Here is a 17596-nt window from a genome sequence, read left to right on the forward strand (position 1 = left end):
TTGTTATGAATCTCACTGCTCTATTTTGTGTCTGTTCCAGTTTCTTAATGTTTTCTTGAGTTGAGGGGTCCCAAACAGAGGATGCATATTCTATTATTGGCCTAACCAAGGTTAAATAACATTTTAGTTTTATGTTCTTATTTGATTTATAGAAATTTCTTTTAATAAACCCTAATGCTTTGTTTGATTTTTTGATAGTTTCATCAATATGGGGATTCTATGACAGTTTTTCATTTATTATAACACATAGGTATTTTGCGTTTTTAGTTTAGTGTTACTGGTCTGACAATTTCCACAGGAGGCTCTGCAGTACATGCTGATGTAAGAGATTCTATTGCAGTAACCGTCCTTTGCCCAGCTCTGACAGCGGGTGTTCATGTCGCTGCAAGTTGGGGCTGGCGAGGTAGCTCGAGTCACAGGCTTGGGCGTTGTCTGCACGGTTCCAGTTTTCGCGCAGAGCTGGACAGGACTTCCGGGACACCAACATCTGCAGTCTTTGCCCACGAATCCTTGCTGTGGGCACTGGATGTTGCCGCAGCGGTCGTGGCAGTTGTACATAAGGTTGGCCAGCTTGATGTCGTTGAAGCTTAGACCTTCTCGGTTTCCTATGACGTTCTGGTACCTCGGGTCCTTTGTCTGGATGGTAAGTCCCTCATTGTTGGAGAAGGCGCGCCCTCCGTAGTGCATCACGCTACTGTAGTCATAAGGTACTCCGTACGTATTGACAGCCTTGACGGGGTACTTGCGAAAGTTGCTTAACGCAGTCGAATTTATGTTCTTCTTAAGAATAGTCACGTGGTCGTCCCTGTCGGGGCGGTTCTGCTCGTGAAAGAACCCGACAGCGTGGCCTAGCTCATGTATAATTATGCCTTTAACCCTACACCTGCGCGCAAGGCCTAGAGTCTGGGGCCTTTGAATCATTCCTACTCTGGAGGAACACCCATCCCCGTTGTCGATAGTGACGTAGTTTTCGTCTGATCTGGTGGCCCTTCTAAAGGTGATACATGTGTAGTTCTGCCACTCAGCGATGGCAGCATTGATCTCCCTCAAGTCACTGGTGCTGAATATGTTGGGAACAATTTCGTAAGGTATCTCTTTCTTGGGCCATCGGTAAACCTGGTCCCTTATAGCCTTTCTTTTCCATTTCTTTACCCTCTGCTCACCACTGGCAGAACTGGATTCCTGAGAATTAAAGAAACACAAAAATGTCATTTCTGAAAACCCATTTATACATAGAATTAGCATTTCCGTTTACCAATGGACCTCATTCACCAATATTAAACAAGCAACAATTAGCTACGTCATAATATTGACAAAACAATGAAAATTACGTATCATGTGGCAGTCTATATGGATTGCGTAATTTGTTTAGAAGATATAGAGAACCACGTGGCTAAATGTTGTTTGTTTACGATTGGTGAATGAGGTCCATTCAGATTGTGCACTTAAGCTTGATAATAATAGATCTAGATCGCAAAGAAAATGTTAAAGATATGTCTGTTGTGAGTTGGGCCATGGGGCCTCAGCATAAGCTAGACGGTTGTCTAATTCTTTAGAGAGTGAGACACTGTGCTGTCCATCTACGTGAAGTGGTCGACAATATTAATGAGGTGGCTATTTACAATAATTTGTTGAGCCGAGTTAGTTCCGATAGGGGAGCATGACTTCCATTGTTCTGAGGTTGACAGACAAACCAAGAGAGGCAGCAGCCTCAGCAATTTCTATGTCGGCAAGTTGAAGGAGAAAGCAACTGTTTAAAGACGCTCAGTTACAATCATCTCTTTAAATGCCAGATTTAGAGTCATAAGTTGAATACACTGCCGCCAGTGTGGAACTTTAGATGCCCTCGTGTAGACGTCGCTCCAACACTCTTGGCTTTATTCCTTTGTGTAATGCGCAATAAAGTTTAGACATAATAAAAACAAACTAAAGGAACATGAAATACAACATGAAATGCAACATGAAATACAACATAAGACATTGAATTACTTCTAAAAAACTAAAGAAAGGTCATGTAGACATGAAAACTTGATTAACTCAATGTATATGTGACGGCCAAAGCCCGAAATCAGGCATTCGCGAGCTGACGGCCCTTTTGCGAACTGGGAACATCACTTTACATTGGCAGGCCAATAAGCGAAATGACCAGCCAAACATTCTAACTCATTTAGTACTTTAAAACGCTCTGCTTCGCAAGAGCCGAGGAATACTGCTCAGAACGAAACCGTTGTCACATTAATAAAAAAGAAGTGACAGAGGCGACACACAGAGGTGATACAGACAGAGGCGACACACAGAGGTGACACACAGAGGTGATACACACAGAGGCGACACACAGAGGTGACAGAGGCGACACGTTCTCTTAAAACTGCAGCAGACAAACTTTAAATTATTGTCACAGCACAAGCCAATTGATGTTACGCAAGGAATCTACAGCTTCCCCGAATACTTGACAATCTTAAATCAGCACATCGGGAATTGGTCAAGGCATTGCGCTAAGTGGTCTGTCAAAATATATACACTTTTCAATTTAAGTAAACCGGGTATTGGCTTAAAGTCTTGGCCATTTTGCGAAATGGTTACCGATTGGTGAATTGGCCTGTGACGAGATGTTAATTAGTTAATATTTGGCTTGTCTATTTATGTCTAGGGGAAATTTTATTAATTTTATCCCGCTCACACATAAGATTTTGTACAGGCACACCGCAACTAACAGTAAGAACAGACCAATATTATAAGTTTATAAATAAATATAATTTAATAAATGAAAGATTACAAAAAAAATGATCAATTAAAATTATAATTAAGAAATGACATGGATTCGCTAATATCTAAAATAACTGCTCATCATGGATTGCTAATTATTGAGTGATTGGAGGAGAAGAATGTTCCGATGTCTGCTACTTATTTTTCTTAGCTGCTAGCCCGTGGGTCGTCTTCTGGCGGTCGTAGGACTGGCACTCAGAAGGATGAGTCATCCGGCTCTGTCTTAGGACGTCGGCTCGGGATATCCCTATGCTGTAGGCAAGCTGGCTCTATAGGTGAGGCCGCTGCCTGTTTAGCAATAGAGATGGTTGGTGCTGCAAACTAAGTTGTAGTGGGACGATCTCTCAGCTGTGATCTCTAGCTCGTAGAGAGCCGTGCTAACTCAACACCAGTATGTCTTCTGCTGCGAAGGTTGCTCTAATCTGTCGGCATTAGGCAATAACTATTGGGCAGTGGACAGTTTGGGCCGGGTACTGGGCAGATGATACTGGGCAGTATAGGGCACTGTGGACACTGGGCAATATGTTAAGGCCAAGGACAGTAGGCAATGCCTTCTTGCTAACAGGTATGTAATTGGGGGGGGGGGGGGGGGTATCTGGTGTGGTCTGCCTCGGTTACAGCTTTCTATGGAGATCTGGTAGTTGTAGCAATCGTGTGTAGTAACCAGGGGTAGCAATCAGGGGTAGCAATCAGGGGTAGCAACCAGGCCGTTTGTCCCTAATGAAATCTCACAACTAAACTTCCTAACAGAGGAGACTGAATGAATCCTAGCGGGCCTAACCTAGAATGTTTGGGTCTCTCTATATATATATAGATGGGACTTTTCGTTTACCGGGTGGGGAAGAAAGCTAACTGATTTTCTCACATGTATCGATGTACCGGAGATGTCAGGCGTCAGGTCAGATTTATGGTCAATATTCGTTGCCTACCGTGGGAGTAAAGTCTTAAGCGAATATGTATCTGTCCAGCCCGAGTGCAATGCTATTCTTAGAGCGATGTGTATCCTGCGGGGGGGGGGGGGGGGGAATAGGTGTGAAAAGTTATTAGTCCGCGGAGCGACTTGTTGTGTGCTGGTCACCTGTCCAGCGGTCAATAATTAAAAGTTAGCCCTGGAGAGGCTAGTTAATGTTTTACGTCGAGATTCGTCCCGTGAGAAACGTGCGAGGGGGGATAAATCCTACAAGAAATTAGTTATGGGTGGACAAGAAAATAATTGTTTAAGTTAAAAATTAAAGTTTCTCACGGTTTGCTGGGAAAAACTAAAATGAACTTTTGTATGCAAGTTTCGTATCGTCACATACCCACCCACTTAAAAAGTATTCGCAGAATACTATTAGTACTTGCATATAAGTTTCATTTGAGCTTTGTCGTTGTCCAGTCTAATTGTCCAAAGGAAAAAAAAAATGAATCTGAATTCGAGGAAAGAGTCGTAAGGGAGATTGGGCGTCCAGGTATCCGTTTTAAGTCTAATTTCGATCCCACCGTGGACTGTTGTGTTTGGGTGGAGAATAACGTGACCTGTGGTTGAGGTCAGGTTTGTTTGGGTACCTGTGCGTCCTACCTGAAGCAGTGAGGGGTGATGGGGAGGAGTTGCAACATGATGGACTGGGCGGGAATCGGTGGTGACTACCACCTTTGTGATCCCATGCAGGTATCATATTTATACGTGGGGGCCAGGATTGTTGACCACGCCAACGCCTTCTGACACTGTCAATGTCAGGAATTAGGGGGTTAATTTCCTTAGTTCGGTTGAACTGAGGTGTTGAGTGATGGCGCCCAGTGTTTGACTGATTTGGGCCATCCTTCTGTCTAGTAGTTCTACAGACTGGCAGGGAAAAATATGGCTTCTTAACATTTCCCAATGGTACGTATTGGGAGCCAAGAATAAAGTCGTACACGGGTGACTCCATAACAGCGGCGTTTATGGTCCCGTGCACGTATCGACATTCTACATGAACCCTCGCTATGGGCAAGACCATTGGAGGTGTAGTTTTGTCGACAGTTTGGATCTCTACCGTTTCACCGGTGAGATCTGCTGAATCAATCAGCGCTTCCTTTATTATAGAAGTAAAAGAGCAGGCTGTATCAAACATGATATAAGTTTGAACGCCGTTTATTAGGGCCTGCTCTACACCTGGGGGTGATGTAGAGGGGTGTGGCGGTATATAAGGGATTTCTGGGCCTACCGGGTTACCAGTCTTGGGCCGTCGAACGGTCGTCAGGGCCGATACGACGTGTGGGGCATGTTGTTGTCGAGTCCTCCTGTCGTCACGCGTGTTATGTGAGTCACGGTGAGAGGGGTGGTAGGAATTATTCTGGCGTGATTGATGGGGAGGGCGGTTCGACTGGTTGGATGGGTGTTGTGAAGGGACACGTGCCTGGTTGTTTTGATTTTGGTTGTGAGGTGTGGGCTGGGCAGGGGAGGTTTCGCTAGACTGTGGTTCTGTTACGGGTGTCTTAGCTTTCTGGTCTCGTCTGGCAGCTATGTATCGGTCAGCGGCAGTCGCAATGTCACAAGGGTCAATTGCCTGTTGCTCATTTACGTATATTCGAGTTTCCTGCGTTAGGCAGTCTCGAAGCTGCTCAGCCAGAATAAGGTTTCTAAGACCTTCAAACGTTTCGGGCATTTTGCTGAGGGCTAGCCATTTTCCGAGGTATTTGTCCAGCCTGTCGCAAAGATTGACATACGTTTCTTTGCGCTCAAGGCGGGACCCTCGAAACTTCTTATGGTATGAATCAGAGGTTAGCTCAAATTGAACCAATAGTGCCTCTTTTAGGGCTTCAAAGTCCTCCCGTTGGTATGAGGGGAGCTTTGTGTAAGCCTCATAAGCTTTGCCTCTAAGGCATTGAGCTAATCTAAAACACCACCTATCCTTGGGCAAGCTATAATAGCGTGCCACCTCTTCGAATCGTGTTAAATAAACTTCAACACTTTCGCTCTTCTCATCGAAGGGCTCGAAGGGGATGTTGGGTGAGCTATTTGAGGACCCTTGGCTGGAAGCTGGGCTAGCAGGCTGAGAATCAGCGACTGTGCGAGCCGTCTCATTCTCTTGAGCTATTTTAGCTCTCTCAGTTGCCTGTCTCTCCCGCTCCATGGCTAACTCATGCTCATGTTTCTCTTTCTCCATTGCTAACTCAAATTCTCGTTTCTCCCTTTCAGCTTCCTTTTCCCTTACTAGCTTTTCCCATTCCTCCAGCTTTTGCCGGATGTATTCAGAACGCTCTGACCCTTGCAACTCTAGCAATGCCGCAGTCTCTGTCAAGTCCTGTATTTTTAGTTTTTTGTCAGAGTCAGTTTTGGACCTTGTATTGCTGGCCATTATTTATGAGAGAAATGAATGGGGGACTAATAAGACTGAAAGGATGGATAGTACTTGAGAAAAAGAGGTAGATGATGCCCGTATGAAACAACCACGTTGCCCGTAATAATAATATAATATTAAGCACAGTAATGCTACTTAAAATAACCACAAATAATAATATTATACAAAGTTGATATGTGATAACATCTAAAGTAAGATAGATATAAAATAAAGACTCTAGTAACACTCTTCACTCCGTTTGCAATCCGTTACTTTAAGATAATGAAAGTATATTAAATTTAGGAAAGTTCTACTGCTGTATGCCTATGCCTGTCTAATATAGGATTCTAGTTTCAGATACCCGGACGGGACCCCATTTATATGTGACGAGATGTTAATTAGTTAATATTTGGCTTGTCTATTTATGTCTAGGGGAAATTTTATTAATTTTATCCCGCTCACACATAAGATTTTGTACAGGCACACCGCAACTAACAGTAAGAACAGACCAATATTATAAGTTTATAAATAAATATAATTTAATAAATGAAAGATTACAAAAAAAATGATCAATTAAAATTATAATTAAGAAATGACATGGATTCGCTAATATCTAAAATAACTGCTCATCATGGATTGCTAATTATTGAGTGATTGGAGGAGAAGAATGTTCCGATGTCTGCTACTTATTTTTCTTAGCTGCTAGCCCGTGGGTCGTCTTCTGGCGGTCGTAGGACTGGCACTCAGAAGGATGAGTCATCCGGCTCTGTCTTAGGACGTCGGCTCGGGATATCCCTATGCTGTAGGCAAGCTGGCTCTATAGGTGAGGCCGCTGCCTGTTTAGCAATAGAGATGGTTGGTGCTGCAAACTAAGTTGTAGTGGGACGATCTCTCAGCTGTGATCTCTAGCTCGTAGAGAGCCGTGCTAACTCAACACCAGTATGTCTTCTGCTGCGAAGGTTGCTCTAATCTGTCGGCATTAGGCAATAACTATTGGGCAGTGGACAGTTTGGGCCGGGTACTGGGCAGATGATACTGGGCAGTATAGGGCACTGTGGACACTGGGCAATATGTTAAGGCCAAGGACAGTAGGCAATGCCTTCTTGCTAACAGGTATGTAATTGGGGGGGGGGGGGGTATCTGGTGTGGTCTGCCTCGGTTACAGCTTTCTATGGAGATCTGGTAGTTGTAGCAATCGTGTGTAGTAACCAGGGGTAGCAATCAGGGGTAGCAATCAGGGGTAGCAATCAGGGGTAGCAACCAGGCCGTTTGTCCCTAATGAAATCTCACAACTAAACTTCCTAACAGAGGAGACTGAATGAATCCTAGCGGGCCTAACCTAGAATGTTTGGGTCTCTCTATATATATATAGATGGGACTTTTCGTTTACCGGGTGGGGAAGAAAGCTAACTGATTTTCTCACATGTATCGATGTACCGGAGATGTCAGGCGTCAGGTCAGATTTATGGTCAATATTCGTTGCCTACCGTGGGAGTAAAGTCTTAAGCGAATATGTATCTGTCCAGCCCGAGTGCAATGCTATTCTTAGAGCGATGTGTATCCTGCGGGGGGGGGGGGGGGGAATAGGTGTGAAAAGTTATTAGTCCGCGGAGCGACTTGTTGTGTGCTGGTCACCTGTCCAGCGGTCAATAATTAAAAGTTAGCCCTGGAGAGGCTAGTTAATGTTTTACGTCGAGATTCGTCCCGTGAGAAACGTGCGAGGGGGGATAAATCCTACAAGAAATTAGTTATGGGTGGACAAGAAAATAATTGTTTAAGTTAAAAATTAAAGTTTCTCACGGTTTGCTGGGAAAAACTAAAATGAACTTTTGTATGCAAGTTTCGTATCGTCACATGGCCACACTTCAGGTTTTGGCAGTAACATATAGATTAACACTCATAGGAATGTCCGAGATATACTTACATACAAGGCGTTGTATTGTTGTGTGGTCAAGACCATATCAAGTTCACGCATGACCGACCCCGACTCTACTTCTTTCAGATAGAAGCCACTCGATGCCCCGGCAATCAGTTCATCTATAGATCTACACGAAACTTGAATCAGTTGGGATGCCATCTGAAAATGAAAACAAAAAATGTAGAGAAAATCAAACTACATTTTGATTTTTGAAACATCCAGCAAGAATTTTGTTGTTGTACAGTGGCGTAGCTAGGGTGGGGGGGGCGGGTCTGAATTTTAAAATCCCCCTGGGCCCCACTTGAGGTACCCCCCCCCCCAAAATCAGTGTATAAAATGTGTTTTTACATCACATATTAAATATTACGCCATTATCTCATAGCTTGATGTCGAATGTCAAAATGCAGGGGCTACTAATAAGGTTAAGCTCCCCCCCCCCACCTCCAAATCTCTAGCTATGCCACTGATGTTGTAAATGTAAAGTTCCCCTTTCAGACCTTGTGGCCTATAGGGCAGCAGATGATGTAAAGGTCATCTGTTTCTGTGGCCTACAGTTTACGACTCTAGCTATGCCACTGATGTTGTAAATGTAAAGTTCCCCTTTCAGACCTTGTGGCCTATAGGGCAGCAGATGATGTAAAGGTCATCTGTTTCTGTGGCCTACAGTTTACGACTCTAGCTATGCCACTGATGTTAAAAGTGAATGCTATTTCACCTTCAAATATCCCTTAGCCTGTTGAACCGATGTGGCACCACACTTAAATGTACCTTAGCCTATTGAACCGATGTGGCACCACACTTAAATGTACCTTAGCCTGTTGAACCGATGTGGCACCACACTTAAATGTACCTTAGCCTGTTGAACCGATGTGGCACCACACTTAAATGTACTTTACCCGAGAAAGGAAACCATCGGAAAAGTTTAACTCTAGAGCACCTTACACCACTAGCAGATCCTGGTTGGTTGGCGCCGTTGGGGCGATTGCTCCCCCCTCACGGCTGACTCCCCCCCCCCCCAATAAAAACGCGGGTGAATTTTAGTAGAGAAATCTCAAAATATGTATATATATATATATATAATTTATTCCTACTATTTATATTTAACTAATTAAGATTATGTCTCACTGTCACAAGACGCTAGCAGTGTGCTGGCGCCTGCTTGAACTGGTCGTAGTCTAGGGTGATTCTGGAGGCCCGACTGTTGACGCTGGAACTTTTGTGGCTTTAGCCTTGTCGCGATTTTGGTGTTATAACTAACATATATATAACTGAGATATGCAACTCAACACCGGAATGTAGTTAGAGACTATAACTCTAAACTGTAACTTTATTTTAAACACAACACATAAACTTCCAAATGAAACGTTATATACAGGTACATCAACTACTAAAACTAAACTCAGATCTCTAATGACTATGTCTCTAATCATGAAGTCATTCTGCTATAGTTTTCTCGTACCAGATTAGGAAACGAGCAGGGGCGGGAAATACAACCGTCCGCTCTACCAGACCCACGCCAACTGACTCTCTCCTTTTCAGAGCAAAAAGAACCCTCCCACGTGGACTACACCGCAACACAGTGGTTACGTCCCCTTGCATCATCAGTGACGCATCCTCAGTGGTTACGTCTACATGCATCATCAGTATCTGACCAGTGATGACCACTGCCCCTTTCCCCAGATTTCCCAGATCACCCCTCCCTCGTGGTAGCCTAGGTACTCTGGTCCCGTGACAACAAAATAAACATTAAAGCACAAAAAAAAATACTTATTTCCCCCTTCCAATAATAAACAAATCTAATTAAAATATATTAAAACATAAATAATGACATTAGATCTAAAATATAAATAACAGAAATCAACTTAAAACTTTACACAATAACTAAGGCCATGGTAGTGGACTGCGGTTGTTCTGCTACACACACACAAACGGTTGTGGGCTCACAGCGGTTTGTGACACTCACCCCCACCCCCCTTCTAGTATTTTGGCCGATTTGGTGGATGGGGGGCGATTGTAACATTTTGAATTAGGGGTGGGCGGTCCAATTGTTTATGTAGAAATCACACTCGCTTAACAGAATAAGTTACATATCTAGATATGATATATGATAAAAGTTACAAACACAACAGATTTTTCCCTTTAAAAGAAAAGATACCCCACAGTTTGATAAAGTTAATTGAAATAAAAATAAATTATTGATTTTAAATAGCGCTTCTTTCGTGCTTATGGCATGTTCACAGCGCAGGTAGCCAAGCCAAGCCAAAATTCAAGGTACTTAGTCTCTCGGCCACACTTCCCACCTGTAATTTAGATTAAGTCTTTGGGGGTCGCCGCCGAAAACAAAATGGTTTTCAAAAAATAACGCACAGGCTTTCATCTCGTATCTATGAAATCATATTCAACAATCAAAAAACGTCTTTGACAAAAAACAAAAACTACTTACCTACCTGGATTGAAAGGCCAACAAGTAAATGGCGAGGCCATTAGCTATAGTTTGTGCAGCCAATACGTAAATGCTGCGCTACCCAATGGCGTGACAATATATTCGTGAGCACGAGTGTAAACAATTTAAAAAAAAAAAAAAAGAAAGGTTATCGAAAGGGAAAAATTATACGTTTATAGTCTTGTGTGTCTTAATACTGTAGAATTTATTTCCCTTTTTCGGTATTAATCAAAATAATTTATCAACCAATGGGTTAAATGTTTTGTTCGATTCACGTTTTGTTAGATACAATGAATAATTTTTTAAAGTTTCAACTTGATCCGAGACTGGAAAGTGGGGGAAAGTAGTGTGCTATTCAATACCCCCCCCTCTACAAACACCACACCACCTCTACCAACCACCTCTACCAACCACCTCTACCAACCACCTCTACCAACCACCTCTACCAACCACCTCTACCAACCACCTCTACCAACCACCTCTACCACACCACCTCTACCAACCACCTCTACCAACCACCTCTACCAACCACCTCTACCAACCACCTCTACCAACCACCTCTACCACACCACCTCTACCAACCACCTCTACCAACCACCTCTACCAACCACCTCTACCAACCACCTCTACCAACCACCTCTACCAACCACCTCTACCAACCACCTCTACCACACCACCTCTACCAACCACCTCTACCAACCACCTCTACCAACCACCTCTACCAACCACCTCTACCAACCACCTCTACCAACCACCTCTACCAAAAAACATTGAAAGTTGAAGCTTTAAAGGAGGACGGCATAACAGAAGTGTCCCCCGTTAGCGCTATAAAGATCATCTCGCCATTTTATCCTCACTTGCATAGAGGAAAGTAGCTGGCAGCAGATGGGCCTCTGAGAGAGACAGTTGGAGAGCTTTCACAAAGGCTGCGGGACAATCATTTAATACCCTAAGAAAAGCTATTATTGAAGACAGACGCAGAAGACAGAAAAGAAAACTTTAATAGACCACCAGCGGACAAGGTTTTGTCTGCACGAGATGCGGGAAAATATGCAGGTCGCGTAGTCATGCGAATCACCGCACGCATCCTTAATCTTGGGAATCGAAGACATTGCCATTATGATCAGTATATTAACAAAAGACATGCCAATGTCAGGAAGTAAGTCATGAATGTCGTAAAGTCATGAATGTCGTGAAGTCATGAATGTCGTAAAGTCATGAATGTCGTGAAGTCATGAATGTCGTGAAGTCATGAATGTCGTGAAGTCATGAATGTCGTAAAGTCATGAATGTCGTGAAGTCATGAATGTTTTGAAGTCATGAATGTCGTGAAGTCATGAATGTCGTGAAGTCATGAATGTCGTGAAGTCATGAATGTTGTGAAGCCATGAATGTCGTGAAGTCATGAATGTCGTAAAGTCATGAATGTCGTAAAGTCATGAATGTCCTGAAGTCATGAATGTCGTGAAGCCATGAATGTCGTGAAGTCATGAATGTCGTAAAGTCATGAATGTCGTAAAGTCATGAATGTCCTGAAGTCATGAATGTCGTGAAGTCATGAATGTTGTAAAGTCATGAATGTCGTGAAGTCATGGATGTCGTGAAGTCACGAATGTCTTGAATGTCGTGAAGTCATGAATGTCGTGAAGTCATGAATGTCGTGAAGTCATGAATGTCGCGAAGTCATGAATGTCGTGAAGTCATGAATGTTGTGAAGTCATGAATGTCGTGAAGTCATGAATGTCGTGAAGTTATGAATGTCGTGAATGTCGTGAAGTCATGAATGCGTAACACTTCACTCTTGTCCGTCTTCTGAGAACTAACAAATGTCTGCTCTCCATTGCCCCTGGGGGACGAACAATCTTAACCATAACATACTCTGCAGGTAACATTTTATTAGCATAGCATATAACTTACCAATATAACATGTAGTAGAACTTGAGACTTTAAATCTACGAACTTCATTTTTGCGTGAATTTCATTCCATTAAAAAATTCTGAAATTTCAGAGTTGTCAAGCTCGCCAAAACTCTTTTAAAATAAGCTTTTCTTTGATATAATCTGTATTCAAATGTGTATAATGGATATTAGTTTCTTCAATGCCGCTTCTACTATTTTATTGGTTTATATAATGGCTATATGACCGTGCCAGCCTTCTGTTTTACTTAAGTGGTTTTCTTAGATCTCTTCAATAACTGAACTTTCATTCATGACCTTAATCTGATATCCTGGTTGTATTGCTCATGACATTTCTCGCGTACTTGTTTAGGATTAGCACAACTGAACTCTTAACCTTTGTATGTAAATGAGCCCTCGTCCTCTTGTAAATACACTTAGTTCCAATCTCTTGCATAATATACATTTTCAAAAAAAAAAAACGTTTTCATTCATAAGGGTGAAACCTATTTTTTTTAAAGAGATATGTGAATTACATAGATTCATAGAATAGGTTAAGGCCTTTGACTTCTCTGCAATACAAATTGTAGTCTAGGTAGATCAAGGGCCGTAACAAGATGCCCATTGAATCGTGCTTTAGGCTGATCAAAGGCAACAATAAGATATATACCTGATTGTTAATGCAGATCAAGGGCCCTAACAGGATATATAGTGGCTAGGGCCGATCTAGCGAAACGAGATACATACCTTGGCCCAGAGGCGTAGTTAGGGGGGGGGGCACGGTGAGAAGACATTAACGATTGGTTTGTGGCTATGTAGTGTGAAAGATGCGGGAAAGTAATGGTGGTTGGTCGTTGTGCTGGCCACATGACACCCTCTTTAACCGTAGGCCACAGAAATAGATGACCTTTAAATCATCTGCCTTATAGAGCACAAGGTCTGAAAGGGGAACTTTTATATTTTTTACGCCCTAACCCTAACCCTAATCTCTCTCAGGACTGCGAGGGACGGCAGCGGGCGGGGAACTTTGGATTATTGTGATGAAACTACGAAGTAGCTTACAAAACTCATGACAAGACAGCCATTAGGTCACAATTAGGTCACAATTAGGTCACATATTTTAAATACAGCAGACATATTGACACCTTTAGTTAAATCACTAAATTTAGCCTTCAGGACAAAAGACGCAAAAGTAAAGTAGCAATTATACATAAAACACTGAACTATAATCTTCAAATACCAAACAAAATTTTAAAAAATACTCAGAAAGACACAAAGATAAAGACATATATCTCTTTCCATATGCTAGGACAAATTTGTACAAATACTCCTTCTTCCCTAGTGCTATTAGAGCATGGAATGGGTTGCCTGAGCTAGCCAGGAAAACCAATGACTTGGCAGAATTTAAGTCATTGGCTATTTTGTATAACTGAATGCATGACGTGTAGGACGTAATCATCTTCTTTTTTTTGAAGTAACATCTGTATTATATAAGATAAGAAAAGATAAGATAAGATTTCAATGGTAAGCTATCTTGTCTCTTGCTTTATGAATGACTAAAAAAAATTGACCATTCATTGATTCATAGAGTGCACTAATTAACATTTTTCTCGACATAGCCTAAAAGTTCAGCCCCTAGCAAGAACCATAACCATATTGGGCAATGCACGAGTTACGGTTCGTGACAGAGTAGTAGGAATAAAACGAAGAACAAAAAAAAGGAGTTGGCTGGTGGGGAGGGAGTGAAACTAATTGTTCTACTAACACTTCAGTTTCTGACTTGTGTCAGCGCTCAGCTACTTGATTGGCATTGTCAACGTTTCCGTCAAACGACAAAACAAAGTCGTGCACCGTTTCACTTTAGAAGTTATTAACTCAATAGGAAAACACGTTAGATACATAAATAGATCTATACATATGCATTAATGCAGAGGTTCTCAAACTTTTTTTTTCGTGGACCCATTTATCTGGTGAATAATTATCCACGGACCATTAAGGTGAAAACTACATAAATATATAAGTAACAAATGTAATTTTTAGCGGCCCCCGTAAGGGGAAAAGCCGCTATTAGGATTGTGCAAAATGTCCGTCTGTCACACTCAGATCTCGAAAACTAGAAGAGAAATGAAAAATATTATTTTACCATGCGATGCAGCTTGAAAAGTTTAGGTGCAACAGCTACTTTTGGTTTTCTAAAAGCAAACCGTTTAATTTATAAAATTAATTATGCAAGCGATTTTTTCATAAAAATACACCAATTTGTAAAACGATGTAAGGGAGATAATGTTTCAATATGTTAACAAAAAGACAAGAATATTTTATGTATTTTCAGTATCACTAAGTCGAATATATTTATAAAATGTACAAGTTCACAACAATTATAAATATAGATATAGCTGTCTTTTCTGGTCAACTAGCTGCTAAAATTAAAAGAAAACATTTGTTTATAAAGGCTAAGAATGCACTTTGTATGTAAATATCGCGCAAATTGTTTTTAAATTGACTTTTTATGCAGCGACTTTCGTGCAGTAGAGTGACAAGCAGCGGCAAGACATGGTGCTAATCATTTCCATCAACAAAAAAAAATCAGATTTTATTTATTTTTTCTTTAGTGCCCCCATCAGAATAAAAGACGCTTATTTTTGTGCATTTTGTCTGTCAGTTCGGTCTGTCCGTCACGTTTAGATTAAAAAAAAACTTAAAAAGCTATTGAAAATCTGATTTAACCTTTAATGTTCCTCCCGTAACATCTCAATAGTTTTAAGTATCTATAATAGATTGTTCCGGATGTTTTTAAGCAAAACTAATCAATGCCAACGAATTTTTATTTTGCTCTTCTAACCTATATTACATTTAATTTCCATGCTTAAACCTTGCAAAAACATATGATCAATAATATGTTGTTCCGTTTTTTTTTTAAATGTAAATAGCATATAAATGCTAAATCAAAATCTCTATACTGACTTATATTTCGTTAGCTATAAAGTTGTTCCGGATATTGTTTTATAAAACCTAAATTATGTCAAATGATTGTTTCAAATCGCATAATTGACTAATATTACACTTATATTCTTTAACAATACGTCACTATAGTTTAATTATCGATATCAAATTGTTTCGTATTTTCATCTTAAAACAAATATATGTCAAATGACTTTATTTTTTCGAAAATATCGACAATAGGTTGTTCATGATTCTAAAATAAGAAAGCTATTTACTAGAAACGATTATTGAAAATCACTTTTTAAACTTATTTTACATTTAATGTTTTTGCTGAAACATAACAAAAGTTTTTTAATCGATAAATAATGTTCTTGATTTCGTTTTGAAAAGAAATAGAACTACATTACTTAAATTTTCTTACAAATCGTTGCTAAAAATTTTCGAATTTTAAATGAAAAATCTCCTAACGCCAAAAAACTGTTTGAAATCCCTCTTCTAATTAATAAAACAAATAATCTTCACATTTACGACAATAGGTTGTCCCAGATTTTTTTTGAAAAACTCTATTTATGTAATATCTCACTTCTCTTTTACAGTACATTTCATTTTCTAGCTAGTACGTTACAAAAACTCATTATCGTTAATATTATGTTCCGATTTTTAAGAAAACAACTTCCTAACACCAAAGTATGGTATGGACATGATAACCAAGTTTAGCCACTAGCAATGCAAATATATTATCAGTAAGGGATATGCACTTAATACATGGGAACGAAAAATTCTTAGGAAAATTTATGGTGCCATACAGGATGAAACAGGGTGGAGGACACGCACTAACCATGAGATTTATCAATTGTATGAAGACCCACCACTAGTGAACGAAATAAAAAAAAGAACAGACTACGTTGGGCGGTCACCTTGAAAGAATGTCAGATAACAGGAGCGAACATCATATACTGGAAAAAAACAATAAACCAGGCGACCCAAAGGCAGACCCCGAATGCGATGGATTGATGATGTAGAAGCAGATCTGAAACAGCTTGGGGTTAGGGCGTGTAAACGAAAGGCCCAGGAGAGATCTGAATGGAAGGATGTGTTGAAGCAGGCCAGAGCCCTCCATGGGCTGTAGCACCACTGGGATGGATGAATGGGAAATGCACATGGAAAGAAGCCAATAACTCCCTTATATTAACCCATAATAAAGTAAAATAAAGTTCCCCTTTCAGACCTTGTGGTCTGTGGCCAACGGTGTCATGTGGCCTTTAGTTTTCCACACTTAATTTTAGGTACCCATTAGAGATGAGTGGACACAGAGGCGCCCAAATATCCCGAAATGAAAAATCACAGTCTTCACCAGGATTCGAACCCCGAAACCCGGTTCGGAAGACAAGCGCTTTACCGCTCAGCTACGGGGCCTCCAATGACCCATAATGCAGAATATAGAATCGGAATATGTTTTCCTAATCAGAATTTGTGGTATCCTTCAGTGGCGTAGCTAGGGTGGGGAGGGAGAAGATATTTAAAAATCCCCCGGGGCCCCCACTTGAGGAGGACCCACAAATGAATGTTTTTTACATTAAATATTAAATATTATGCAAAATACAGGGGCCCTAAAAGAGGTCAAGCCCCCCCCCGGGCCCCTAAATCATGGAAAATTCCTAACTACGCCCCAATATCCTTGTTCAAAGATTGATTCAAGTTCCTCGTTTGTGTATATTTCAAAAAGCGGCTTCTGCATTAGTATGGACTCATCTGTGACTGAGATCCTAGTCTGTCCACACGCAAAAGGGTTCAATACCCAGTCGGGAATATCAAAGTGAACAATGTCTTCCACTCTTTGGCTTAGGTCATAAAATAGTTCGTAATAGAGATATTAAACAGTAGTGACAGGCGAGTTGATTGTTTTTAAAATTATCCCATTAGATAAACTGGCTTTTACCGAGGAAGTTATTAAAATTGTATACAATTTTCATCTTTTTTTAGGACCTCCTTAGGTCGTCTCGCGGACCCCTGGTGATCCGGGTACCACAGTTTGAGAAACACCACATTAATGCATGCACACTCCAGAGTACACTCGTGGTTAGGTTGAAGAGGATGTAAAGACAGGGGAAACCACTCATCCTTTGATATGAGTCAAGTATGAGCTTTACATTAACGTCTATACCAGAGTATCTCAAACGTGAGAGTAGTAAAGTTCCCATTTTTGACCTTGCGATGTATAGGGCAGATGATGTTAAGGTCATCTGTTTCTTTGACCAACGGTTAACGAGCAGGTTGTCATGTGGCCAGCACAACGACCAACCGTGTTTACTTTCACCATCATGTACCT

The 17596-nt window shown here is 41.1% G+C and overlaps 1 protein-coding gene across 1 annotated transcript; it reads right to left on the bottom strand.

Annotated features, from left to right (window-relative positions):
• LOC106069620 (blastula protease 10-like) lies at positions 1-12542 on the bottom strand. Its single transcript, XM_056014843.1, has 3 exons — positions 12347-12542; positions 7993-8145; positions 1-1182 (listed from the first exon to the last, which is right to left on the bottom strand). The coding sequence occupies exons 1-3, from the start codon at positions 12392-12394 to the stop codon at positions 238-240; spliced, it is 1146 nt and encodes a 381-aa protein (XP_055870818.1). The 5' UTR covers positions 12395-12542; the 3' UTR covers positions 1-237.
• Between the last annotated feature and the right edge of the window lie 5054 nt (positions 12543-17596).

Source organism: Biomphalaria glabrata, chromosome 16, assembly GCF_947242115.1.
Source record: "Biomphalaria glabrata chromosome 16, xgBioGlab47.1, whole genome shotgun sequence".
NCBI lineage: Eukaryota > Metazoa > Mollusca > Gastropoda > Planorbidae > Biomphalaria > Biomphalaria glabrata.

What these genes read in the sequence shown, in the direction of transcription:
- LOC106069620 (XM_056014843.1), bottom strand. Translation starts at nt 12,394, where the DNA reads ATGAAGTTCGTAGATTTAAAGTCTCAAGTTCTACTACATGTTATATTG. An exon ending in TTCTACTACATGTTATATTG is followed by an intron (nt 8,146 to 12,346) that starts GTAAGTTATATG and finishes TTTCATTTTCAG; the next exon opens with ATGGCATCCCAACTGATTCA. An exon ending in AACAATACAACGCCTTGTAT is followed by an intron (nt 1,183 to 7,992) that starts GTAAGTATATCT and finishes TTTAATTCTCAG; the next exon opens with GAATCCAGTTCTGCCAGTGG.